Consider the following 26,575-nt stretch of genomic DNA (forward strand, 5'->3'; position numbering starts at 1 on the left):
TAATGTCCTCCAGGGTCACCCATTTTGAATAATATTGCATGAGTTCCTTGTTCTTCAATGCAGCATAGTATTCCATTGTGCGAATATACCACAGCTTCTCTACCCATTTGTTTGTTGATGGACATTTAGGTTGTTTCCAACTCCTTGCTATTGTAAACAAAGCTGCGATAAACATGGGTATACATATGACATCCAAGTAGATATATTTTTTTCTTGTTGTGTACCGTCGAATCAGATCCGACTGGCACAGGAGGAGATTACCCCTCCTTCTTCAGCGGAATATCTGGTGGATTCGAACTGTGCCTTTGGGATTTCAGCACAGCTTCTTGCCACCAGGCTACCAGACCTCCCTTATGTCTTTTTATTAAAAACATTTTTTCATTTGAGTGAAAGTTTACAAATCATATTGATTTCTTATTTAATCATTCAAAGATCTTTTGCTTTAGAACATTAATTATAATGGATTCATGTAATTAATTTATTGCAATGTTTAAACAACCCCTTACTGTACATTGCTTTCGCCCTCCATTCAGCTTATCCTATTAACTTTTACTGCCTTCTCTCTCCCTTCTCCTCCATGCTAACCCTCCAAGATTGATTATATCTGTGTGTAAACCTTTCCTCAGCTTTTTGTATTCATAGTCTTATAATTGTTCTTTTGTGGCTAATTTATATCACTCAGCATAATTTGTTCTAGATTCATCTATGTTGTTCAATATTTCACAAATTCTTGATCGTTTTTCAGCTATGCATTGTATGAATGTACCATAATTTATATCATCATTTCCCCATTGATATACACAGGCTATTTTCAACTCTTTATTGTTATTAGGTGCCGTCGAGTTGAGCACGACACATAGCGACCCTATGAACAAAAGATCTGAACCTTGTTCTATCCTGTGTCATCCTCACACTTCCTGACACACAGGAGACCATTATAGCACTCACCGTGTCAAGCCACCTGGTTGAGGGTCTTCCTATCCTTTGCTGACTCTCCACCCTTCTCTACATCATGTCTCTCTCCAAGGAGTAGCCTCTCCTAGCAACATGTTCAAAGTATGTGAGGTGAAGCCTCATCATTCTTGCCTCTAAAGAGCACTCCAGCTTCACCCTCTCCAAGATACAACTGTTTGTTCTCTTGGCCATCCATGGCATGTTCAGTTCTATTCTCCAACACCACAGCTCAAAGACATCAATTCTTTTTCTAACATCATTATTCATTGTTCAGTTCTCAGATGCATAGCAAGTAATCAGACAGACCACAGCCTGAATCAGACGCACTTTAATCCTCAAACTAACATCACTACTCTTCAATACTTTGGAAAGGTCCCTAACTGCAGATTTTCCCAGTACAATGCATCTTCTATTTCCTGACTGCTCATATCAAGGGTGTTAATTGTGGATCCAAGCAAGATGAAGTTGTTGACAGTTTCAATCTCCTCTCCATCCATTACGATGCTGCCTATTGGTTCAGTGGTAAGAATCTTCATTTTCATGGCATTGAGATGCAGTCCATATGAAGGCTGCATTCCTTGATCTTCTGCAACAAGTGCTTCAAGTCCTCCTCACTTCCAGCAAGCAAGGTTGTGTCATCTGCATAAGTTTATTAATGAGTCTCCCTCCAATGCTGATGCCACACTCTTCCTCGTAGATTCCATCTTCTCAGGTAATTTGCTCAGCATACCGATTGAATAGGTATAGAGAGAGAATATAACTTTGACACACTCCTTTCCCAATTCCAAACCTGCCCCATTCACACAGCAGCTGCAGGTTCCTCATGAACACAGTCATGCTCTCTGGGATTCCCATTCTTCTCAATGTCAGCCACAGCCTGTCATGACCTACACAGTCAAATGCCTTTGCATAGCCAATAAAGCACAAATATGACATTTTTCTGGTATGCCTTACTTTCAGCCAGGATCCATCCATCTGATATCTCTGGTGCCACGGCCTCTTCTAAATCCTGCTTGAACCTTTGGCTGTGTACTGCCTGCTTTCCCTGTCTGTGTACTGTGTGACTATAGCAATGAACATGAATGTGTGCATATATACCCAGTCCACTTGCTGTTTTTGCAGATAAATTTCTTTAAACAGCAGCCATATGTGTTATTTATGTTTGCACAACACACGACTATTTTCCTACTACAATGGCAGGGCTAAACACTCAGTAAGTATGTCTCACAAAGCCTAGATATTTACTGTCTGGTCCTTTACAGAAAAGGTATGTCAATCCCTGTCTAGAGGACCACTGATGAAGACAATGTCTTGCTTAAGAGTTAACAATTCCATGTAGTAAACAGACCTATGAAAACAATTATCCAAAGTAAAAAGAAACATTAGTTACAAAAATTATCTGTACACAAGAGCAGAGCAAACAGAACAATCTTCCTGCTTGGGAAGAGCTGATGTGTAAGTCACTCTTTGATGGAGAAGTGGGCTATGCAGATGGTGAAGGAAAGACATGTAGACCTAGTAGGGCCAGAATAACTCAGTGAAAGAAAGTTATCTAGATTTGCTAGAAAACAAGATACATAGTATGCAATGCTAAACAATAATAAAGAGCTTATACAACACTGCATAACATGCACAAATCTAGAGGATATTATTCAGTGAAATAGATCATTAAAATTAAAATAGTCATTAAAAAACAACTATTATGAAACAATGCCAATGAAGGAAAGTGTAGGGGAAAGATCTACATACAAAATAAACTTATTTTTAAAAAAGACAACTACTGTGTACTATTTGTGACAATTATTACAAAAGGTTAAAGAAAGGTTTACATGCAGATAGAATCATTTTTGGATGCTTACCAGTGATGGGAAGGGAAGAAGAGGGCAGTAAAAACTAATAAATAGATAACAGAGCCTTATTAAGATAGGTAAAGGGAAAGGCAATACACAATGAGGGATGATAAGATATTATGGGCAATTTAATTAATGTTATAAAACAAAATGTCTATGAATTTTTAAATGAAAACCAATATGCTTTATAAACTTTCACTCAAATAACAGTAAAAAAATACAAGACAAATGGGGGAAAACAAGTGGTCAATGAGGTTAGAAAAGCTTAAGCACTTAACTTGTAACTCAAGGAAAAACTACATAGGAACATATACAGAGTGGTAATTGCTGTGCTAGGTCCTAGGTTTGAATACAATAGGGAACAAGATAAACATGGTCCCCATCCTTCTGAGCTTCCATTTGTAGGGATGCATCTAGGCCACAGACATCACAAAAGCCATGTCAAAGACTCAATATTCTTCTGTAGGAAACAAGGAGCCATGGAAAGCTTGAGAAGAATAAGGCTGAGTTAGGGCCCTGCGTTAGGAAGATGGGGTCAAAAGTAGGTAGGAAAAGGAAGACTCTGATGGTGAAGGCCCTAATAAAGGCAGTGGACAGTGAGATATGGCTGTATGCCCAAAGAGCAGGAGAGGAAGACCCTGGAGGAGATGGACTGACACAGTAACTACGGACATGGTAGTAGGTGTGTCAGTGTCAGTGAGACCGGCTCACGATAAGGTACCTAGGCTCCAAAGCTGTCGTACACAACGTCACTACAGTTGCAGGTGATGTGATGGCACATAATAACAACTATAAAATGAATAGGATAGGTGCAAGATGAAAGTAGCAGAAGAATCACTCGGTGCTAGAGGCTCTCAAAAAGAAAGGAGGCATAGACATGGAGAAGATAACTCTAGAATTTCTTGCTCCAGAGACTGCTATTATTAACTGAAGCAACAGCATGAGAAAGCAAGCGAGCCTAGCTTTGTGTACATATGAGAGCTGTCTAGTGGGAGTGGATTGGCAAGTCCATTTAAAGGTGTGCTGAGATGACAACTGTAGTGTTCCAGTCATCGCTGGAAGTCAGCGCTCAAGCTCAGGGCGAGAGGCCAGGCTCAGCTGTGGCTGATCCTTCTACACTCACCACCTTGAGATCTGTCCTCGCTGCATCCTCAGGATAAAGACAAAGTTGTTGTTAGGTGCTATCAAGTTGGATATGACTCAGAGCAACCCTACAAACAGATCTGAGCCCTGTCACAGCCTGTGCCGTCCTCATCATCTCCGACACACTTCAGCCCATTGCTGCAGTCACTGTCTTCATCTTGTTGAGTCTTCCTCTCTTTCTCTGACCCTTTCCAAGCATGATATCCTTTTCCAAGGAATAGCCTCTCCTAACACCATGCTCAAAATATGTGAGACAAAATTTCATCAGCCTTGACTCCAAAGAGCACTCTGGCTGCATTTTTCCCAACACACATCTATTGGTTTTTTGTCAGTCCAGAGGATATTCAGTGTTCTTCTTCAACATCACAACTTAAAGGCAGAATAAGGATGACAGAAGAACTGATGCCTTTGAGTTGTGGAGCCCGGGTAGCTACAGAGAAGTACATCCTTTATGTGGGAAGAATTCCCACCTCACTGGCCAGCTCACCATGGCCTCTTGAGTGATCTGGGCCCAGCTCTTCAAGAGGCACAGCAAAGGGGAGCTCTGGTGGCCTAGTGGCAAGGAGCTGCAACTACAATCCCAGAGGCGAACGGTTCGAATCCACCAGATGCTCTGCCGGGTAAGGAGGGACAATCTCCTCCTGTACCAGTCAGATCTGATTTGACGGTACACGCACACAAAAATAATAAAATAAAATAATTTTTTTTTTAAAAAAAAAGAGGCACAGTGAAGCTAGAGAGCCCCACAGCACATGAGGTCCTCTGTCGGCTGCAGTGACATGTGGGTTTTCAGGGCCTTTCGGGGTGGTGGCTCTGCTCATGTCAGGTTTGGTATGACCCGTGAAACTATAGACAAGCCTTGTCTTATTGTGCATCATGTTATTGTGCTTTGCCAATAATGCTTTTTTAACAAAACAAAATAAAACCAAAGGGTTGTGGCAACCCTGTGATAAGCAAGTTTATAGTGCCGTTTTTCTAACAGCATGTTTTTCTAGCTCACTTTTCTAGCTATCTGTGTCATATTTTGGTAATTTTTAACTATGTTTCCATTTTTTTTCACAGTATTGAATATACCAGGGATTGCAAGTAGAATAAACAAGCTGGTCCTAGAGAGGGTGCAACCAGGCTGCTTCTTGGAGGCAAAGGATTCTGAAGCTTCTTCTGACATACTTTGGACATTTTGCAAGGCTATCAGTCCTTGAAGAGGGACATCATGCTTGGGAGGGTTGAGGGACAGCACAGGAGAGGAAGACCCTCAATGAGATGGATAGATTCAGTGACTGGGATAATGGGGTGTGGGTGTGTTGGAGACAATAAGATTGGCACAGGATAGAGCAGGGTTTAGGGCTGTTGTACATAGGGTCGCTATGAGTTGCAGGAGACTTGATGGCATAAAACAACAACAACAACAACAATGCATACTTGGGAGCTCTGGTGATCCAGTGGTAAGGAGTTGCATTGCCAACTCAAAAGTACATAGTTTGAATTCATCAGTGGGTCCAAGAAAAACCCTGCCAAAGTGTCAATGATTCATTTCTGACTCGATGGTACACAACAACAGTGACAACATTGCACACTTAATAAACTACCATATAGTGTAAATATCACTTTCATATGCACTGAGAAACCCCTTGTTTTAGCTGTTGCTTTACCGTGGTGGTCTGCAACGGAACCTGCACTGTCTCTGAGGCATGCCTGCCTGTGTACTCCACTCAGCCATGGATGCAGCTGGGCCTGCACTATGCACCACACCCTTTCTGTCCAGGGTCCTTCGTGATTCATTCACTTGCAGGGCCTTGCCATGGATGCCCTCTGGCAGGTTCTATCCTTGTGTATGCAGGCAACTTCTCTTCCATAGGGAAGAGGCCTAGTCTAGACAGGTTTGGTCTTATCAAGGATTCTGACCCTCTTCATTAATATCCTAATCAGAATTTACGGGCCTCTGGTAGCTTGGAGTTAAGGAATTGCACTGCCAAACCAAAAGTGTTGTTATGTGCTGTCAAGTCACCTGTGACTCATAGTGACCCTATGCACAATAGCTCTGAACCCTGCCTTATCCTGAGCCAATCTCACTGTCTCAGACAAAGCTAGCCTCCACCTCCTTACCAGTCACTATGTCAATCCAACTCATCTACGGTCTTCCTCTCTTGTGCTGTCCCTCCAGCCTCCCAAGCATGGTGTCCTTCACCAAGGACTGGTCCTTCGTGGCAACATGCCCCAAAGTATGACAGATCGAACTTCAAAATCTTGTCTTGAAGGAGCAAATTGGTTTCACGACAGACCTAAATGTACGAGGTTTGAATCCACCAAATGCTCCACAAGAGAAAGATGGGCTATCTCCTCCAGTGTGATTTATGGTCTCTAAAAACCCACTGGCGGGTCAGCTATGAATTGGTTCTGACACAAGAGCACCCAACAAATGCAATCAAGGCTTACTCCCTTCAGGGTCCTGCTCACCACCGGTTCACTCAAAAGAGATAACTTCCTGTGTCTGAGGACTCTATTCTTCTCACCCCAAGTTTCATGGCCACTGGAGGAGATCATTTGAGAGGCTCTCTCATTGGTTCTGATAGGCATAAGAAGCCCTATAATTCCTACATCCCTGTCCATTCCAACATACCTCACAGTTTGCTGGCCCCGGAAGTACTGCTGGATTGTCAGGGCAGCTTGTCTCTCTCGGAGGAACTTTTTCCTTTGCAGCCAGCCACGGATGTGCTTCTGTATCACAACACAACCCTGCCGCAGTTTATCCAATCGGAGTTTCTCTAAATAAGCCACTTGGCCTGCTCTGAAGAAAATTTTGGTTTTCCCAAACTGGTATTGATTAGAATCCTGGAAGAAATAAAAAAGAATCAGAAATAAAATCTTTCAGATTTTCTATAGTATTTGGAAAAGATGTTTATAGAGTCAATGATGTGAAAAACGCTATTATTTTGATAATAACACAGGAGCCCTGGTGACACAGTGAGTTAAGTGTTGGGCTGTTAATCAAAAGTTTAGTGGCTCAAATACACCGGCCACGCAGCAGGACAAAGCTGAGGCAATCTGCTCCCACGGGATTTACAACCTTGGAAATCTGATAGAACAGTTCTGCTTTGTCTGTCAGAATGTCCTAGGAACTGGAATTGACTCAATGGTAGTGAGCTTGGTTTTGTTGGTATTGTGACTTGTTTATTTTAAGCCACTTTAGAGAAAAAAAATAACTCAAGTCCGTGGACATTCCCATACATTCTGGGAGAACAAAGCAGGAGATGAGTACTTGGGGAGGCCAGGGCTTGAATCTGGGTCCTGACAGGAGATTTCCACCACAGAAGTCATGACTCAGTGAGTGTATCTGCTCTGATCTTGGTGCACTGAAGCTTGGACACACTGCCTTTCTTCATAGGCGCTCCTGACAACTCCATTACTGACACTCTAAAACAAAGATGAAGAAACCTACTTGGGAAATTCCAGAAGAGAAGATGACTGACCTGGATGAGCCTGTGTAAAACCACTTTGCACACCTCCTTTTTATCACTGAAGGAAAGTTCTTGCTTGGTCATGAGAATACCATAGCGACTATAGAACTCGATGTATGTCCACCTGGAAAACCAAAGACATGAACCTGGTGGAGTGTACCGAGGGATTTCAGTCAAGTGTTCCTGGACTTAAGAGGTCATTCTATGGACTCTGATACCTACACTGTTGCCACACTGGTGGTGGTGATGATATGTTCTGCTGCCAATGACCTTGACCTTGGCACACACTTTCCTTGTGATACCACCAAAATCACCCTGAGCACACCTGTCTTCTTACTGGATTGTCTTTGTTAATACCTTTTCCCAGCAACTGACCTTATGTCCCACCTCTATCTCCCTTCCCTAGGAGCATTGAGGAGGCCACAGCTTGCCATCGCCAGCCTCTGAGATAGGGTGTGGGGTGGTGTTGGTGATGACCTGTGTCTCACCTTCTTCTTGCCTTCCTCTCTCAGGACAGGGAAAGCATCTTAGAGAAGTCAGTAATTCATGACACAAAAACATGGCAGTCATACTTCTGGCACTCAGCGCAGACCTGAAGCTGCAGACTTTGTCCCTATACAAGAAGTGGCAGCATACCTGGAAGGGTAGCTCTGTGAACTAATACGAATTGTCTCCAAAACACCACAGGCTCGGAGCTGCTGAACAATTCTTTTGGAATCAAACCTGGAGGAGATAATCTTTTTTATTACACATTTTAAAAATTATTATTATTATTAATTTCAATGAACATCTACAGAGATTTTGGAATTCCATTCATTCATTGTTGCACTTTTCTCCCCCCCCACTCCACCCCACCCCCACCCCCAGTTCGCGCCTTTCCTTGAAAAACAAAAGAAAAACTCCTTCATTGGTACACATTCCCCCGCCCCCGCACCGCCCCACTCCCACCCCAAGTATACTCCACTCTGCAACCCTCATTCTGGACTCTTTTTTTTTTTTTCATTTTTTCATTCTGGACTCTTAAGATAATCATAATGCCCTAAAATATATTAAATTTAAACTATTCTCTCCCTCATCGGCTTCAATGCAGTAAACAAAATTTATCCAGTTTTTCTCAGTCTTACCCCCACCCCAATGTCAGCCTCATTCTACAACAGTGGCACCATATTTGTCCTTTTGTGACTGAGAGATTTTACTCAGCATAATGTCTGGAGGAGATAATTTTATATTGTGAAGTCCTCAGAGGAGACAGATACACAGTAGTGGCTCACCTACTCGAATAGTGATCTCAGAGGAAACAGGCAGTGAGAGGCCTTCTTTGGGGTCCCCTGTGGGGCATACAGGAAGTACTTAAATATCTGCTGATGTCAGGAGGAAACAGGCCCTCCTGTGAAACCACTGAGAAGGCTGCAGTGGGGGCGTGGAGACAGGAGCCAATGATCCTGGTGGTGGTGACTGGGAGATGGCTTGTGAGTGGGGATGGTATTCGGGCTGGGCTTAAAACAACAACTACGGTTGCCACCAAGTTGACTCTAACACAGATGGGAACCTCGCCCTATCCTGTACCATCATCACACTCTCCACCACGCTCAACTGATGAAGAAAGAAATATCCACACTCTTCTGGTCCAAACAACCTACTTGATGCTTGGATTTCTATTGTTGCTTGGATTTCTATTCCAGAATATTCAGCAGGTGGTCTCTGCCTTTGGTCTAGTCCCCAGACATACTTACCACTTCCATAGGCCTCACTTTTCTCAGAAAGCTCCAGTAAGCCAATAGCATTCCCCCTACAACTTCCTCTCCCAGGTGCCAGGCCTCATCCATGATGCCCCAGAAAACAAATCTAATGTGTGAGGACAAATCTTTGCTTCCTTTTACAGCTCTTCTTGCTCAAGCAAGATTCTTATAGTCAAGTGAAATGCTCTGTTTTCCAAGTAGAATAATCTTCAGTTATAGACTATTTTATAAAATTTCATCCCTTGTCCTGACTCTGGAGGTGATTGGCTTAGTCAGAAGGGTTGTGCTAATATTGTATATAAGAGGAAGACTGTTTTGAATTATTTTAAAGAAAAGCAAAAAACAAAATAAAAAATGTTCAAGGCCATTATAAGCAAATGATAGAACATCATAACACAAGTAACTTCCCCAGTATTTTCATTTGCTGCTGCATCAGAACACTTACTCAAAGGGTAATTTCTCATCATTTGGCTTAATGCACCGGACGTAGTGGGGTGTGGTTGCGTTAAGGGTCTCCATGAGTAAGTACAGAGAGCTTCGAAACTAGGAAACAAAACCAGAGAACTCATGTTTGGAGACACTTTAGTGCTTAGATAATTCAATCAAATGGATTTAATTGGGTTCCTCAAAATATATGTTAAGCCTAACCCAAGAACTTGTAAATATAACCATGTATGGATTGTTTGGAAATACAGGCTTTCTTTGGCTATGTTAATACTGCATAGATTGGATCTTGAGCTTCTGAGTTATAGAAAGACCAGAATCGACCAAGAGACACACACAGTGGGGAAGACAGGTATCATGTGAGGAGTATCTAGAGCCAAGGCACATCAATGAACCAGGAAATATGTGACAAGGCGGAGGACCTGATTTTGAATTTTTAGCCACAAGATCTGTGAGAAAATAGATTTTGTTGTTTGATGTCACCCACTGGTGGTATGTGTGTTATAGCAGTAGTAGGTAAGTAAGACCGTAATCAGAAGGTTGGGTTTGGCACTCAAGAAGACAAATGAACGCTATGCACAAAACTCTACTATAAAGGATTTAAATCCATGACACTGTTTATTAGGGCTGGCAAGAAACTTCTATTGGCCTAGACAGAACACTCTCTGTCCAAGACTCCCAAACAACAACACATTGAGTAGCTTGTGTCATTGTCACCAAAGTGCGGTGTGCTCAGGTGTGCAATGCCATGGAGCCTGATGGTATGACAACAAATTATTTCTTTTCTTTACACTGGTTGTATTTTAGACTTAAAGTCTGGGTTGTAGGTCCTGTAAAAACCTGGCTCCCAGGGACATAGCCAGCACCCTTGGCCCCTCACCTTCAGATGCCTTCTCCATACCTTGTTCCCAACTGTGGTCCTGAATTGCTTGTTATTTGGCTTGATGACTTGCTTTGAAGATTTAACTGTGATCATTGAGCCAAATGGGGAAGAAGGAACTGGATTCTCTTGAAAAAAGCTGGCGCAGAGGTGAAACTGGTAGAAACAAAAGAGGATTTCAATGCCCTAAAGTGTTTGCTCACAGTTTTCAGCTGGTACAAGTCAAGTGAAAGGGAATAACCACCTCATCCTACAGCAGAGGAGAGCATTGAGAGACTGTTGTCTCAATTCACCACTAGGCGACCATGCTCACTGGAGAGGCCCCGTGACTTCTCTCCGAGTAAAGGAACAGAAAACGACAAACGGCAGGGTCAGAGCATGAAAGAGTTTACTTAGTCCCACCTCTGTGCCACCGCGCATCTTGTTTTCTCAGCTGGAATCGTCTCCCTCCTATCCACATCCCCAATCCTGAAGACCCACATCTTTCCCATCAGTCAAGGTTCTGTTAAAATGCCTCCACCCTCACCCACTTCCCGACATTTTCTGTGATGCTCCAGTATGAATCAGTTCCAGCTTGCTCAAAACAGGACCCCTCGTAGCAGTTATTAATACACCTGGCTGCTAACTAAAAGGTTAGGGGTTGAAACCACCATCTGCTTGTTGGGAGAACAAAGAGGCATTGGCTCCTGTAAAGATTTACCGCTGTGGAATCCTAAAGTTCTACCCTCCTCCTCCTAAGTTGGAATTAACTTGATGGTAGTAGGTTTTATTTGGATTCCTCTAAACTGTTTTACTCTTTCATTTGCACATCTTTTTTGTTGTGGTTTTTTTTTTTTTTTTAGGGCTTTTTTTTTAAGATATGGAACACTTCATGAATTTGCGTGTCATCCTTGCGCAGGGGCCATGCTAATCTTCTCTGTATCACTCCAATTTTAGTATATGTGCTGCCAGAATGACTATTTGTACATCTTTTAAGGCATTTATTACTGTCCATCCCAAATGTCTTTAAATGTCCTTTCTTCTCTCTTACCATGAATCTCACTTTTTTACTTTACTGTTGATACTGGTAATCTTCTTTAACAGAATCCCTGCTGGAAGGTATGCCCCACAGAATCAGGGAGTGAAATTCCCAGGTCTCCATTAGCACAATGCATTATGGACACACCTACCTGTGCTTTGTCACGATCTGAGTTCATCTTCCAGACCAGACGCCAGAGTTAGATTGGAGATGAGTAAATAATTCATAAATTAAGTCAACTAATTTCACATTTATGAAGCTCTGTTGGCTAGTGGGTAGGGAGCTATGCTATCAATTCAAAGGTTAACTGGTTTGAATCTACCAGCCACTCTGAGGGAGAAAAGTGAGAAGTTTCCTGTGTGGATTTATAGCCTCTGAAAACTCACTGGAGGGTCATCTGTGAGTCAGGGTTTTTTTTTCATATTTTTTTAATTTTTATTTTTGTGTGAGTGTACAGTCAAATCAGATCTGACTGGTACAGGAGGAGATTGTCCCTCCTTTTCCCAGCAGAGCATCTGGTGGATTCGAACCGTGTGCCTCTGGGATTGTAGTTGCAGCTCCTTGCCACTAGGCCACCAGAGCTCCCCCTGTGAGTCAGTTTTGACCTGAATGTAATGAGTTGTGTTTGTTGACTTTTGTATACAAAGTATTCTGGTGGTGTGGTGTATTACACGTTGTAATACTAACTAAAGGGTCAAAAGTTTGAATACTCCAAGCTGCTTGAAGGGAGAGAGCTGGACAACCTCCTCCTATAAAGATTTACAGCTTCAGAAACCTGAAGGAGGACTGTTCTGAGTCAGAATAGACTTGATGACAGTGGGTTCCTTTGGTGGTGTTTGCTTCTTTTAGAATTCTGTATATAAGATGCAGGCCATGCCCACATCCGTTTGAATAACTGAAGGTATCGTGGTCTGTGGGTTATGTGAGATCGTTAGTGGAAGGATCCTTACTCATTTGGAACACTGTCAAAACAATTGTCTGCATGGGACAGGCTTTTTTGTTAAAAAAAGAGACAAAACTAATATGCAGATTTAAAAAAAAGTCAAGATTTATCATGCATGAAAACAGTCTCAAAATTCTGTTAAGGAATGGTTAGAGCAGGAAGGAAAAGTCCAGGAAGTTACTGGAAGCATGTTTGTGCTACATCTCAGAGAACTAGGGCTGCCGCCACATCTGTGTGGCTTTCGTTCTGTCTTGCTTTGTTTTTCTCAGGTACTAATAACACTACCTGTCACTGCGTATGCCACAGTGTACCTTAGATGAGGATGGGGATGCTTTGTCTCACACACTTAGGACATAAAATCAGGACAGGCCAGTTAATGGAGAAGACTATTATACTGGGAAAGGCATTGTTGTTGCTTTTGCTATGTGCTACCCTGTCGGAACCAACTCATAACTGATCCTCCAGTGGGTTTTCAAAGTCTATAAATCGCATGGGAGGAAACTAAGCATCTTTCTTCTGTGGAGCTGGTGGACTTGAACCATGTGTTCAAACCACATGTTTTTGGATGCCAACACAACTCCTTTACCTGCAGGTCACCAGAACCCTTGGAAAAGTGTAGGGTCAGTGAAAAAAGAGCAAGGAGAGAGTGTAAGGCTATTGCAGGACGGGGCAGGGTTTCATCTGTTGTACATAAGGTTGCTCTGAGTTGGAGCCACACTGACAGCAACTAGGAGCATAAGTGGCTCAGGTGGGGTAGTCCATGGTGAGCCGCTGCTAACTAAAAGCCCAGGCACCTCTGGCCGTTGGAACACACCGTGGCTCCATGGGGGAATGATGGGCAATCTCCTCCCATTATGATTTACAGCCCAGGGAACCTGATAAAAGCTCGCTGTGTGTCAGAACGGACTCAATGGTATGAGTTTGAGGCTTTTTATGACAACACAACTGCTTGTCTACATGTTAAAGATTGGACGGATTTTTGAGAGTTCAAGAACTCTGTCTGCCTTGTTCACTTCTGTATCCTCAGAATCTCAGACAATTCTGGACACATTAGGTGTAACATAAATATTTATGTATAAATGAATAAAACCGGAACTATGATTCTTTAGACGATCATATTAGCTATGCTTTCCTCTCTGGCACTTATGCCTCTGGTTTCTGAGTTAGCAGAAAAATTACATGAAGATGAATTTTTATTTAGTGAAAATTTACATGTACTCAGAAACTAGAAAATTATTTTAATAGCAATTCTAAAAGTAGTAATTTTTGGGGGATTTATGGACCATAAAACTTGTCCCTTCTAGAGGATGAATAAATACACAGACCACACACAGCTATTCTACACACATGTCCGCAAACCCCATGCACAGCTAGACATACACATATACCAGCATGCATGCCTTACGCCTTTCTGACACACTTCTACGTCCACATCAATTACACAAAGAATACACAGGGTCGCTGAGTTGCAGTCAACTTGACAGCACATAACAACAACAACAACAACAACAACAACAACAACAACAACTACAACTGTGAATTACCTCTTAGGACTTTACAAACCTTGCTTCTCCTCAGGATTTCAACCAGCATGTCATAGACAGTGTCTCTGTTCTTCTCAAGAAAACCTTCACACTTATACTCCACCTGTGTAGATAACGGAATTGTTTTAAAAGAGGCAGAAGCAGGTGGCATCTAAATTCCATAGGTTTCTCTTCCCTTTTAAAAATTTCATTTTCTTTTTTAAAGGATAAGCAACAAAGAAGCAATAAAGGACAACCTTATAAAGAGAAATTCCCTTCCTATTTATCACAGCACCCCATTACACATGCTCGGAAGTGGACGTGGAGGGAGACCCTCCACTTCCCAGAGTCCTCCCTAGCTCGTCACTTTCAACGCAATTTTATTTCTTCAACTAATTGAATGGAAAACCTGAGCTAATTCTAGAGTCTGTGTGATTTCTTCCCACCCATCCATAGTCTACCTAGGAACTATGCCCAAAATGCTGCACCATTCTTTTAAGAGGGACTTCTTGTAAGTGTCATGTTGACAGAATTAAGTGTTCGGAATGACGCACAATCAAAAGAGGCCCTAGAAGCGCTTTTTATGAAACTGGTTGGGTTTCCCTTCTTTTTTCCATAAGACTAAGATCTTGAAATTATAAAGAGTACCAACTTGACGATATAATTTGTCATATGGTCATTCATGCATATGCATCCTTTCTAGGACCCATGTGAAAACCTCTACAGAGTAAAACTCAGTAACAGGGCTCTCTTCCCGCAGAGACTTGGGTGCTGCCAGCAGATTCTGATTCGCAGCACCGGGCTCTGCCACAAGCCTTCCCATCGCCCTGCAGCCTAGTCACACGATCTCGGGCTCTGCGCTAAGCTGGAGAGTGAAGTTCAACCAGGAAAGGGCAGGGGGGATTTTCTTTATGGAAAGAAAAAGCCAAAAAAATCCAAGATGAAAACATATAGGGCAGGTAGTTATGGTGATTTTTTATTTCCCCCCTTAATTTTGTAAACTTTCTGCAATATGAGTTTTAAGGTATCTATAAGAGTAATATTTGCTTTGTAGGAGACACATAAACAAGGAAATAAAGATGTCTGAAGTTAACTTTTGTGATCATTATAATAAATGCATTACAGTTTGATTTTTTTTAAAAAAACCCAAAATGGAAAACCTAAAGAAAGGATATAGTTTCCATGATAGAAAACAATTATACACTCTTGGGAATAACTATTTCATAGGGAAAATAAGTTAATACAAGGCTAATGAAGTCACAATAAATTTAACAAGAATGAAAATGAAACCCACTAAGGCATAATTAGGGAGCCGCAGTTGGTAAGGAGCTGTGCTGAAACCCCAAAGGCATGAGGCTCGAATCCACCACCTGCTCTACAGGAGCGAGATAGGCAGTCTCTTTTTGTATGATTTACTGGCTCTGAAAACTCTCTGGAGAGTCAGTTATAGGTTGGTTTCAATTGGACAGTGCATAATAACAACCATTAATCTTGAGGTAGTAAAATTGAAGCTCATGTGTTTTCGTCACTTAAACAAACTAAGGATTGTTGAACAAACACATAATCACATGTGTGATGGTTAATTCCTGCCAACATAGCCAGGCTATGTTTCCCAATGATATCACTAAACATTTCAACTAGGTGCTCTTCCATGGCATATCACAGCATGGGATGGCATAGCATAGCATCGCATGGCACAGCATGGCATAGCATAACAACATAACATAATGTAACACTGACACAGCATAACAAAATGTAATGCATCATACATAACGTAACTAAATATAATCAGTCAGAAGAAAGCAAGTGTCTTGAACCAGTTCATTTAGAGTCAACTTCCCGCTGAGAATCTGCATGGGAGATGCGTGCTTACTCAAAGACTGAGCCTCTCTGATGGTCCAAATCCATGCAGTAGCTCCTTTAGAGAAAGATGGGAAATTCTCCCTGGCAGTTTACAGCCTCTGAAACTCAGTAGAGGGTTGGCTATGAGTTGGTTCTGATTCAATGGCAATGAGAAACATGTAACAGAAGCAGTAAGCTACATCTGAGATGCAGTTAGAATGCAGATTACTGCTGGCAGGTGCCATCAAGTTGACTACAACTCATGACACTGTAAGCATCTGCCCCATGCCCTATTCTGCTCCATCCTCATAATCTCTGATACATTGTTACAGCAACTATGTCAACCCATCATGTTGAGAGTCTTCCTCTCTTTCTCTGACCCTTCCCCCTTTCTCAGCATGCTGTCTTTTTCCAAGGATTGGTCCTTCTTGACAGACAATATGCCCAAAGTATGTGAGAGGAAGTGTTACCCTCCTTGCTTCTAAGGAGCTGCCTGGTTGCACCAACTCCCAGAGAGACTTGTTGTTCTTTTGGCAGTCCTTGGGATACTCAGTACTCTTCTCCAACACCACAACTCAAAAGCACTGATTCCTCTTCTGGCATCCATATTCACTGTCCAACTTTCAGATGCAGATGAAACAATTGAAAATACTATGGCTTGGATCAGGCACATATTAAGCTTTAAATGAACATAATTTAAAATTAAATAATTATTCCTTAGCACTTTAAAGGGTCCTTGACAACAGATTTTCCCGATGCAGCACAACTTTTGATTTCTTGACTGTTGGTATCACCCAGCAGCCCAAGAAAATTAAGTCATTGGCAACTTCAATCTTTTCTCCAGCTACCATGATGCTGTCTATTGGTCTAATAGTGAGAACTTGTGTTTCCTTGACTGTTGTTGTACTCCAGTGAGCCTGAATCAATTTATAGCTGACCTTCCAGCAGGTTTCCAGAGGCAGTACATTGCACGGGAGGAGACTGCCCATCTTTCTCTCATGGAGCAGCTGATTGATCTGAACTGTACCTATGAGCTGGCAGCACAATTCCTTAAGGCTGATATCTAATTCATATCTAATACCTAAGTCTTTGATCTTGTGCAGCAAGTGCTTCAAGTCCTCCTTATTTTCAGCAAGCAAGGTCGTGTCCTCTGCATAACACACAGCTTGTTACTAAGTCCTCCTCTAGTCTTGATACCACATTCTCCCTCATGCTGTCCAGCTTCTCAAATGATTTGCTCAACATACAGATTGAATAGATAGGGAGAAAAGCTACAATCCTGGTGCACATTCTCTGATTTTAAACCATGCAGTGTTCTTCTATTCTTTTGGACAACAGCCTTTTTGTCGATGTACAGGTTTTATATAAACACAATTAAGTGTTCTGGGGGTCCCATTATTCTTCAAGTTAGTCGCAATTTATTATGACGCACACAGTCAAATATACTTCTGCAATTAATAAATAAACATCTTTCTGATGTTGTCTACTTTCAGCCAAGATTCATCTGATATCAGCAATGATATCCCTGATACCAGGGCCTATTCTGAATCCAGCTTGAATTTCTGACAGTTCCCTGTTCCTGTACTGTTCCAGCCTCTTTTTAATAAACTTCAGCAAAATTTTACTTTCATGTGATATTATTGACACTGTGTGATTAGTTCCATAATCTGTTGGTTCACCTTTATTTGGGAATGGCAACAAATATGGATCTCTTCCAGTCAGTTGGCCACGTAACTATTTTCCAGCTTGCTTAGCATAGGCTACTGAACATGTCCAGGGCTGTATCTGCATGTTCAAACATTTCAATTACTGTTTCACCAATTCCTGGGGCCTTAATTTTTGCCAGAGTTGTCGATGCACTTTGAACTTCTTCCTTCATTACCATTGGCTCTTAATCATATGCTACTTCCTGAAATGGTTCCATGTTGACAATTTTTTTGGTAAAATGATTATGTATTCCTCCCATCTTCTTTTAATGCTCTCTGCATCATTCTAGATTTTGCAGACGAGAATTTAGGATGTTGTTGTTGTTGTGTACTGTTGCGTTGGAACTGACCCAGAGCTGACCCTCTGGCAGGTTTTCAGAGGTGTTAATTGCACAGGATGAGGCTGCCTTTCCTTCTCCCAGGGAGCAGCTAGTGGATTTGAACCTGAAGCCTTTGGGATTGTAACACAGCTTTTTGCCTCTAGGCCACCAGAGCTCTCCAGAATTTATTGTATATTAGAGAGTAAATGCAAATTTTCCACCAGGGTGTCAAACAAGAATGAACTAATTTGAAGATCAAAGTGAAACAGAAGTTCCATCAGGTGTGGTCTGTGTTTAGACTATAAATAACTTGGTAAATGTCTCTCCTTTTAGTCTGGATTCTTGTTCTTTTCTACAGATTTTGAGATATAAACTTAAAGAAGGCTCTAGCCTGCTTCCTTAGCTACAGATTTTGAACTTTTCAGCCCCCTACAATTGTATGATGTGGACTCACACACCCCTACCTCATTGGTTCTCTTTCTCTAGAGAACCCTGCCTACAACAGCACACATATGGTTCAAAGCTACCAGTGAGTACAACTTTGAATGCAGTCACAAAGTCCAGTCTTGCCTACTCTGCCTACTTCCCTGGGCTAGTTAGCACTGGTACCTTATCAGCAAAGTGCTGGATGATGAAAGACGTGTTGGACATTCTGGGTTTTTCAAACAGGGTGTTTTTATTCACAAAATGATTATACAGCTTTTGAAGCCAGTTCTCATCCGTTCCATGTGGCAACTGGAAAGCAAACCAAACCACAGGTAAGAAAACCAGAGAAGAAAGATTAGCAGAAGCAAAGCAGTGTGCTAATCCTGAATAATGAAAATTACTTGATATTCTGAAGGGACCACAGGAAATCTGCAATCTCAGTTCTTGGGTTTTGTTGTTTGGGTTTTTTGTTTGTTTGTTTTTTTAAATTTATTTTAAGCAATTCCAGGCATAAGAAAATGGCCATGTAGAAACTTTTTTTTATTTCTGTAAAATCAAAAGTTATCTTCTTTCTGTCCCTAAGAAGACTTAAGGTGGTGGTGGTGGTGGTGGGGGGGGATAGCATTACATGAGCATGATTTATTCTCAATTGATGGGAAAAGAGTGATGCCCACTGTGTCCCCAGCATGCCTAAGCCCCAGCTCCAGCCTGTGCCCCAACCCATGCCCCAACCCCTGCCTTGCCTCAGGAAACAGTTTTATTTTGTTTTACTGCCTAATTAACCAGGCTCTTGCATCCTTGAACTAAGCTTGTGGCAATACATGTTCTTGATGCAGGTGATTGGAAAACTATCAATTACATGGGATAAATAATGTATATTGAAACAGATGATGGAGAGAACTGTTTAAAAGGGATATACAATTAGATATTACTGTTATGACAGGAGTCCAGAATGAAGGTAGCATAGTGGGGTGGACTTGGGGCAGGGATTAAATAACAATGGAAGAATTTTTTCTTTTACTTTTCAAAATTAAAAGCAAATTGGGTGGGGGGGTGGGCAGGGACAAAAGTGTAATAATAAATGAATGGAAATCTAAAGTCTCTATAAACTTTCATTAAAATAAAATTAAATAAACAAACAAAAACCCTATCAATTAAAGTAGCACAAACTGTGACTCTCATACTTTATTTTGTCAAATTCACTCTTGCATTACTTCCTTGTGACACTGGTTACCTAGGGAATGCCTGTGTAGGTAAATATTTCCTAGAGGCCACCCTGGTAACTAATAGAACATTCCAGAAGGTGTGTCCCTTATGTCAACCCTTTGATCTTTTCTTGCTTTGCAGGCTGAAGCACAGGGGGCACTGCAAAGGCTAAAACCATGCTTAGAATCAGACATAAAAAATCCTAGATGTAAGAGGCCAGTATGTCTTTAACAATATAATCTTATTTCCACACTACACATATACATTTTTGAGAAAGAAGTAAAATCCAAGTTTGAACCCCAAAATGTAACCTTTGTACAAACAAAAATAAGAATCTCCTAGAAATATTTTTTCCCCCATGGTCTGGGAGGGATATTGCTGAGATGACCCACTGCAAAGCTGCTCTTCATGGAGGTGGCTAAGAAGAAACTCCGAGGAACCCCTTTCCACAAATTACATGATGTTAATTTTTTAAGCCACACCTTCTTGTGACTCACAAGAGTCAGGAAGGAAAGAGAAACTCAGCTCTTGTCAGTCATTAATAGCTGGAGTGGACTCACTTTGCTGCGTCCATGCCCACTCTATGCACAATTAGGACAGGCTCAATGGGTGCCTCCTTGCCTGAGCATCACCCAAGAGGTCAGGCATGCTACTCAGGGAGGTCTATACACGCTGAGGGTGGGCCACCTGGCTCTCTGGGGTTCCTGCTATGGATTACTGCTCCAGTATGAGTGTCCAACCTGTTAAGTAATCTGTCAGGACTTCACATGCTCATTTCAAAAATTTGCTTAGCAATAAACTCATCTGGTACTATTAAGAAGCTGAAAATAAAAGCAAACATTTTTGAAAATTACCAAACATTCTTCATCCAGTAAGTCCAAAATGCCCATTTTTGCTTCTATTAAGTCAATGACGGGCTGGTTGTCATAAAAGTCTATCAGAGTCCAGGGGATATCTTCTTTCATATATTCTTCTTGTTCAAGCTTAAAGACATGCTGCGAATCCCCAAGGTCATGTGGAAAGTGAAATAGAGTATTAAAAAGTGCTTGCAAAGAGTAACACACAAGCATTTAGGAGCAATAGCTAAGTTACTAACTTGTAAAGTTGTTATTTAAATGGGAAGACCTGAATGTAGTAGAGATGGCACCCTTTATCGACAGCAAGGCTGCTGTTTCTGATACGACAGGTTAGTGCTTCCACACTCCAACTTGTCAGGCTCCCAGCACAGCACAGATTCCCTGTGGTCCTGCAGCCTCTCCCTGCCTGAGCCTTCCAGGGTTACAGCACCGATGCCATCTGGCTGGCAGTAAGCCTCGCCGAGTGAGTGCCAGCCCGCGGGAGAATGCTAGCTGTGGGGCCAGTGGGAGAAGCCAGCAGCTTGAAAACCTTTGTTCAGCGCTTGTTAGGGCCATAAGGGTATCAGAGAGGATTCCCAGAGGCCCTGGCTCAGGCTGATGCAGGGTGTGGGGCGGGTGTGGGGGTGGGGTGGGGGTGAATGAGTCTGCCTGGCGGGTGGGAGGAGCAGGCAGAGAGGAGGAAAGAATCCCAAGGTGAGCAGTGTGGAAGCTTAATGGGTTCTATACGTGGCTGACGGTATGCAGAGGAGACAGCACAGCTGTGAATGGATGGTGATGAGACTGCAAATGACGTCACTCAGGACTGTCACGTATTTCTTAGAGAAGTCAGGTTCTGTGGCCTTTTCCTAACAACTCACCAAAGAGGGCAAGCCTGGAGGCAGGAGACCAGTGAGGGGTGCTGCAATACAGGTGAGCACGGAGGGAGGCGTCTAACCTGTAAGGGGGGGGGCATCAGAGGAGGTTCTCTAGGGATGCTGAACTCAAAGCATCCAACTCAAAGTTAGCCAAGTTGAGATGCCAGGATGATGCAAGGACAGGTGTGTTAAGGCAGAGGGAGAAACAGGTGCAAAGATGCAGAAATTCATATAAACAGCCTTCAGGTCAGTAATTAACTAGTTTGATCTGGTTGCATAGCAAGTCTTTCTTTAATCAAGAGTGCCAAGTCTGGAATGGAAGCGGAAACCAAGCTCACAAAAAAGCAGAGGATGAAAAGTGCAATTTGAAGCTCTGGCCACAAGGGGGTGCAGTGACTCAGTATGTAACTCTGGGTGGGGGTTAGGGCTGTAAAGATTTAAGAAACCTAACCATGTCCCTCTTCCCATGTACACACACACACACACACACACACACACACACACACGTCTGAGAAGGCAGAAAAGTCACCTACCAGGTTAAACTGCTGTTGCAACTTTTCATTAGCATAATTAATGCAAAACTGCTCGAAGCTGTTGACATCAAAGGTTTCGAAACTGAAATACAGTTTAAAGAAGTTAAAATGAAACTTGAAGAAGGACATACACAAATTGTTTACAGGTACATATTTTTCAGACAAAACTCTATGGGTTAAAATTTATACAAGTTCTAAATATAATCCAAAACGAAATACAGATATGTAGTGTTTAATAGCAGGCAGTCAGGTTTGAAATCACCCTTTCCCTGGGGGCAGGGAATGTATAAAATGTATAAAACATGTACCGTGAGCTGGGTGGATTAAATGAAACACAATATAGTGTTAAACGAAACACTAGCAATGTGTTTCATTTAACACGCACAAGGATGCTGAAACCAGCCTTGTTATTCTGACTTTATGGATGTAAAAATCAAGACACTGAGAAGTTACTGAACGTAAGATCACATAGATTGTGGCTGGATATAGCTAAGATCACATAGATTGTGGCTGGATATAGCTGTGCTTTAAATGAAAAAGCAGCGGTTTCCTGTTTTAATCGCTCAGCAGTCTGCTCTCCCACTTCCCCCAAGGGATGCCTGTATAGCTCTTGGAGGTAAAGGGGCAAAAGCATTAATGCCCAGGAGAGACTCTGTCCCTAATAAGACAGACATGACCTTGTCTCTGTTCCCAGACTCCCAGTGAGCTGTCTCCAGGTGCCCAGGAGTTACAGATTCAATAGCTTAGAGAAGCCAGACAGGTGACAGAGATGGGCAGCAGGCTGGGCATGAAATAACAGTGTGATAAGGCTTGTATCAAAGCCTACTGCCCTCAGCTCAGCCAGCTGTGACCGTGGGTTAATGCTGGCCCAGATGGCAGAGCACTTGACTCTCGAGAGAAGCCTAAAGTTCAGACTTTGATGTAAACACCCGTCTGCTTTAAAACCTGATGCCAGCAGCAAACTGCACCGCCTGGCCAGATGAGTAGTCCTGTTGGGAGGAAGTTTGCTGCTGAGTCCTTTCATGAGTCAGGTCGTGAGCTAAATGTTATTCCATAAAGGTTGTTCATTCAGACATCGCCTCACTTCACCCCACTGTTGCTGTTGTGTACTGTAGAGGTGAAACCGACCCATAGCTGACTCTGCAGGGAGTTCTCAGAGACAGTTAACCACATGGGAGGAAACTGCCCACCCTCCTCCCACAGATCAGTTGATGGCTTTCAACCTCATGCCGCCTTCTTGCCATTAGGCCACCAGAGTTCCCTTATTTCTCTAAAGCCACCTTTTACAGGGTACTGGGACCTCACTGTTAAAGGTGAGGCTCAGAGAAGAAGGGGTCAATAAGTGGTATACATACAAAACCCCCAAACTAGACCCACTGCTGTCCAGTCAGTTCCAACTCACAGTGACCCTTCCTGGGTTTCTGAAGCTGTAAGTCTATGTGAGGAGACTGTCCATTTCTTTCCCTTAGAACAGCTGGTGAATTTGAACCACTGACCTTTTGGTTAGGAGAACAACATGTAGCTCACTGTGACACCACAGCACCTTCAGCAAGTGTACGCAAAGGAAACGTAATTTTATTTAATGTTTTCTAGGAAATGTTATTTGAACACAGCTTTCATGGCTCCAAAGCTCTTGTTGCTAACTGTTCTAATCCTGAGAGATCCCTGCCATCCTGCTAGGCAGAAGAAAGGTGTGAACTGTCCTCTAAAGAGGCCTGGGGAGTAGGCTTACAGAGCGCTGATGGCTTCATTCACAGGAATTTTGGCGTTTCAGCCTGTTTTCCTCACAATAATTTAAATTATCTAGAAGGCAGGGGTCATATGTCTCGTTTGTTCACCAACCACACCCAAATGCAGCACCTGAAACATAAATATTTGTTGGCTGAATTAAATAATGTATCCTTTAAAAAGCTGATGTGTGCTAGCAAATGGACTCTAACTCAGCAAGTCTACAGGAGAGAACTGCCCCATAGGGCTGTAATCTTTACTGGAGCAGGTCTTCTGGGTTTGTTTTGTTTTTCCCCTATGTTGCTGCTGGTGGTTTTGAATAATCACCAAACATTCTAATCAGCTGCTAAGCATTTAAGCTTTGCACCACCTAAGCTCCTTATCCTTATTTATTTACCTCAGTTCTACTTTTTCCCTAAATTTTATTTACTTTCTTATTGTGGCTGAGAATATACACAGCAAAACAGACACAAATTTAACAGCTTCAACTGTACCCATTAATGGCCTTGATGCCATTTTTTGAGTTGTGCACTCAATCTTACCCTCTTTATCTGAGTTGTTTCTCCCTCATTAACGTAAAGCCACTGCCCCCTAAGGTTCCTATCTAACCTTTCTAGTTGCTGTTTTCAATTTGATCCCATATAAATAATTCTTGAAGGAGCACAGTGCTGAAGGCAAACATTTACTACTTAACCCAGTGCCCTTAAGGCACAACAATGAGCCTCTTTTTAGCTGGAGCAAACAGAGGAAGGAGAATGAGGACTAGGAGGAAGATACGGACCGTGTGGCTAACTGCCTCCATGAAGAACTGCTTCTTTTACTATAAAACCAGAATTAGGTAGTGCTCAGCTACCATTATGGAATATTTTGATCAGAGATTCTGGAAAAGAACTTATTCAATAGTGGGGAGAGGGGGCCGAAATGCAGAACAGAATTTAAAATTCTCATAGGTTCTAGACTTTTTGGAGTCATGGAGGATGGATAAACAAATGCCTGAAACTATTGCCCCAAAGTAATATTTAAACCTTAATAAAAAAAATCCCCTGATGCCATTTTAATACTGAGGAATTAGTTAGCTTAACTAGGGGGGAAAAGGCCATCTTGAGCGTTATGCTCTTTTAAGATCTATATGGCATCAAACAGACAGCAGCAAGTGGCAAGATTAGACAGGAACCTTAGAGGGCAGTGGTTTTCTGTTATTGATGGAGGAACAACTCAGAAACGGAGGGTGAGAATGCTTGTTCAATGAAAAATGTAATCAATGGCACTAAATTGTAAATTCTGCGGATATTCTCAACAACAAAAGAAATAGATTTTAAAGGAAAAACAACTGGAACTACACAATGAAGTAGGAGGAAGGATAGAAGCACTAAATACATGTTAGGCTGATGACCTCAGGCACCCCATGGAACGATGATCCTAAACCTCCAAACCAAAGAATCAGATCTCCTGAGGTGCTGGTTGAACACAGTGGCCTCAGCAGCTACAAAAAGCTATTATTTTTAAAGTTACTTTAAAATATAAAATAAGAATAGTGAATAATATAACAATCATGTGTTGTCACCACAGTGAAAGAGACAATTGTTAACCAAGGTTATTACTTAATAACAAGTTTACTTGAATTATTTTTACTGGCTGTTCTTGTCCTTTTTGGGAAGAAGGCAAAGTAAATAATTTACTAGATTATCCCAGAAACTTATTATTGTTTTATAACTGTTGACATATGCTGTTAATTGGGAGTCATATGTATTAACTTGGGATCTAAACTACACAAACACTCCCCTGAGGCATCGTTTCACATTACACAGCTATGGGAAAAGCTGATTCTCTCCATCTGTACAAAGTTCAACCTATCCCTGTTTTCCTTCCTCCAGCCAGGAGCAGAAGAGGTTACTCCTATGGATGGGAAGGGAGATAGGCTGCTTCCTCCAATTCCAGTAAATTGATCTTAGTGCCTTTCATTGGACAGTCATTCTGGGTTTCAGCTGAGAAACCAGGCCTGGTTCGGGGGAGGGACTGGGGTTTGAGGTCAGATATTAACAAACAATAGCCTTTGTGGTAGCAATCTCCCACATCTTGTCCATAATGGCCTGCTTCTACTCACTCAGACCATTATAGAAACATCATCAGTGGACATGAGCTGGGATCACGATTTGGAAAAGCAGGACTAGAAAAAGAATAGAGGACTCTGCTGGCCTAGTGGGTAAGGAGTTGTGCTGTCAACACAAAGGTAAGTGGTTTGAATCCATCAAGTATTCCTTAGGACGGCAATGAACAATCACCTCCTGTGCAATGTAAGACTCTGAAAGCCTGCTGGTGGGTCAGCCACAAGTCAGTTCCAACCTGACAACACATTATAACAAAAACAGGCAAAGAAGGGGAATAACAGAAATTTTAAAAATAAATAAATATGAGAACTCTGTCCCATGGAGGATTAGAACTATCTGCTCTTGGAGAAGGGCTGGGACAAGTACATGGCTCCTATTTGTTAATAATCAAATATAGGCTGATTGGTCACCTGGTTTCAGTTAACAATCAGCTGTGGGCTGGAAGCCTCTTGTTTAAATCATTCGGGACCTGGTGTGTGGGCTTTTGTATCTAAAGGTCACCTGGGCCCAAGGGCCACTGTTAATTATATTTCGGGAGAACATTGTTCTAAGTGGTACAGCACTTGTCTGTCAGTTTGATGTATTGAAATAACTTGGAGTTGCTATGGTACTGTATGCTGTGCCACTGGTATGTCAAATGCCATAATGGTTACCCATGGTGGACATAGTGTGGTAGACCTCCCAGATTAAGACAGACTTAGAAGCAGGATTGCTATCTATTTCTAAAATAACAAACCTTTAAAAACCCCTATGAACACTAGAGAAACATTGATAGTTATAGAACAGGGTTCAGATCTTTTGTTCATAGGGTTACTATGAGTTGTACTCAACTCAGAGGCACTTAACAACAACAGCTACATTTTTGGTGTAATATAGCATGAAATAAATGGTGTTTTTACCCTGAAGGTGCCAAAGCACAGGGAAGAATTCAAGATATTAAAGAGTTGAATAGAATATTTCAAAAGGCAGCACGGGATGACATAGCAAAATATTACAATGAAATGTGCAAGGAGTTGGAGTCGGAAAATCAAAAGGGCCGAACT

General features: G+C 42.1%; 1 protein-coding gene across 1 annotated transcript in view; it reads right to left on the bottom strand.

The window, feature by feature from the left end:
• Positions 1-26,575, bottom strand: part of MYO5C (myosin VC) — a 95,423-nt gene that overhangs the window by 39,177 nt on the left and 29,671 nt on the right. Inside the window, exons 10-18 of the mRNA XM_006898236.1 lie at positions 21,697-21,778; positions 20,307-20,447; positions 18,430-18,555; positions 13,993-14,076; positions 10,490-10,624; positions 9,590-9,687; positions 8,042-8,128; positions 7,418-7,529; positions 6,568-6,779 (exon numbers count right to left, since the gene is read on the bottom strand). Of these exons, the coding sequence (XP_006898298.1) occupies positions 6,568-6,779; positions 7,418-7,529; positions 8,042-8,128; positions 9,590-9,687; positions 10,490-10,624; positions 13,993-14,076; positions 18,430-18,555; positions 20,307-20,447; positions 21,697-21,778 (1,077 nt within the window). The remainder of the gene's footprint in view (positions 1-6,567; positions 6,780-7,417; positions 7,530-8,041; positions 8,129-9,589; positions 9,688-10,489; positions 10,625-13,992; positions 14,077-18,429; positions 18,556-20,306; positions 20,448-21,696; positions 21,779-26,575) is intronic.

This window comes from Elephantulus edwardii, unplaced genomic scaffold, assembly GCF_000299155.1.
Source record: "Elephantulus edwardii isolate Elephantulus edwardi_28Jun2011 unplaced genomic scaffold, EleEdw1.0 scaffold00225, whole genome shotgun sequence".
NCBI lineage: Eukaryota > Metazoa > Chordata > Mammalia > Macroscelidea > Macroscelididae > Elephantulus > Elephantulus edwardii.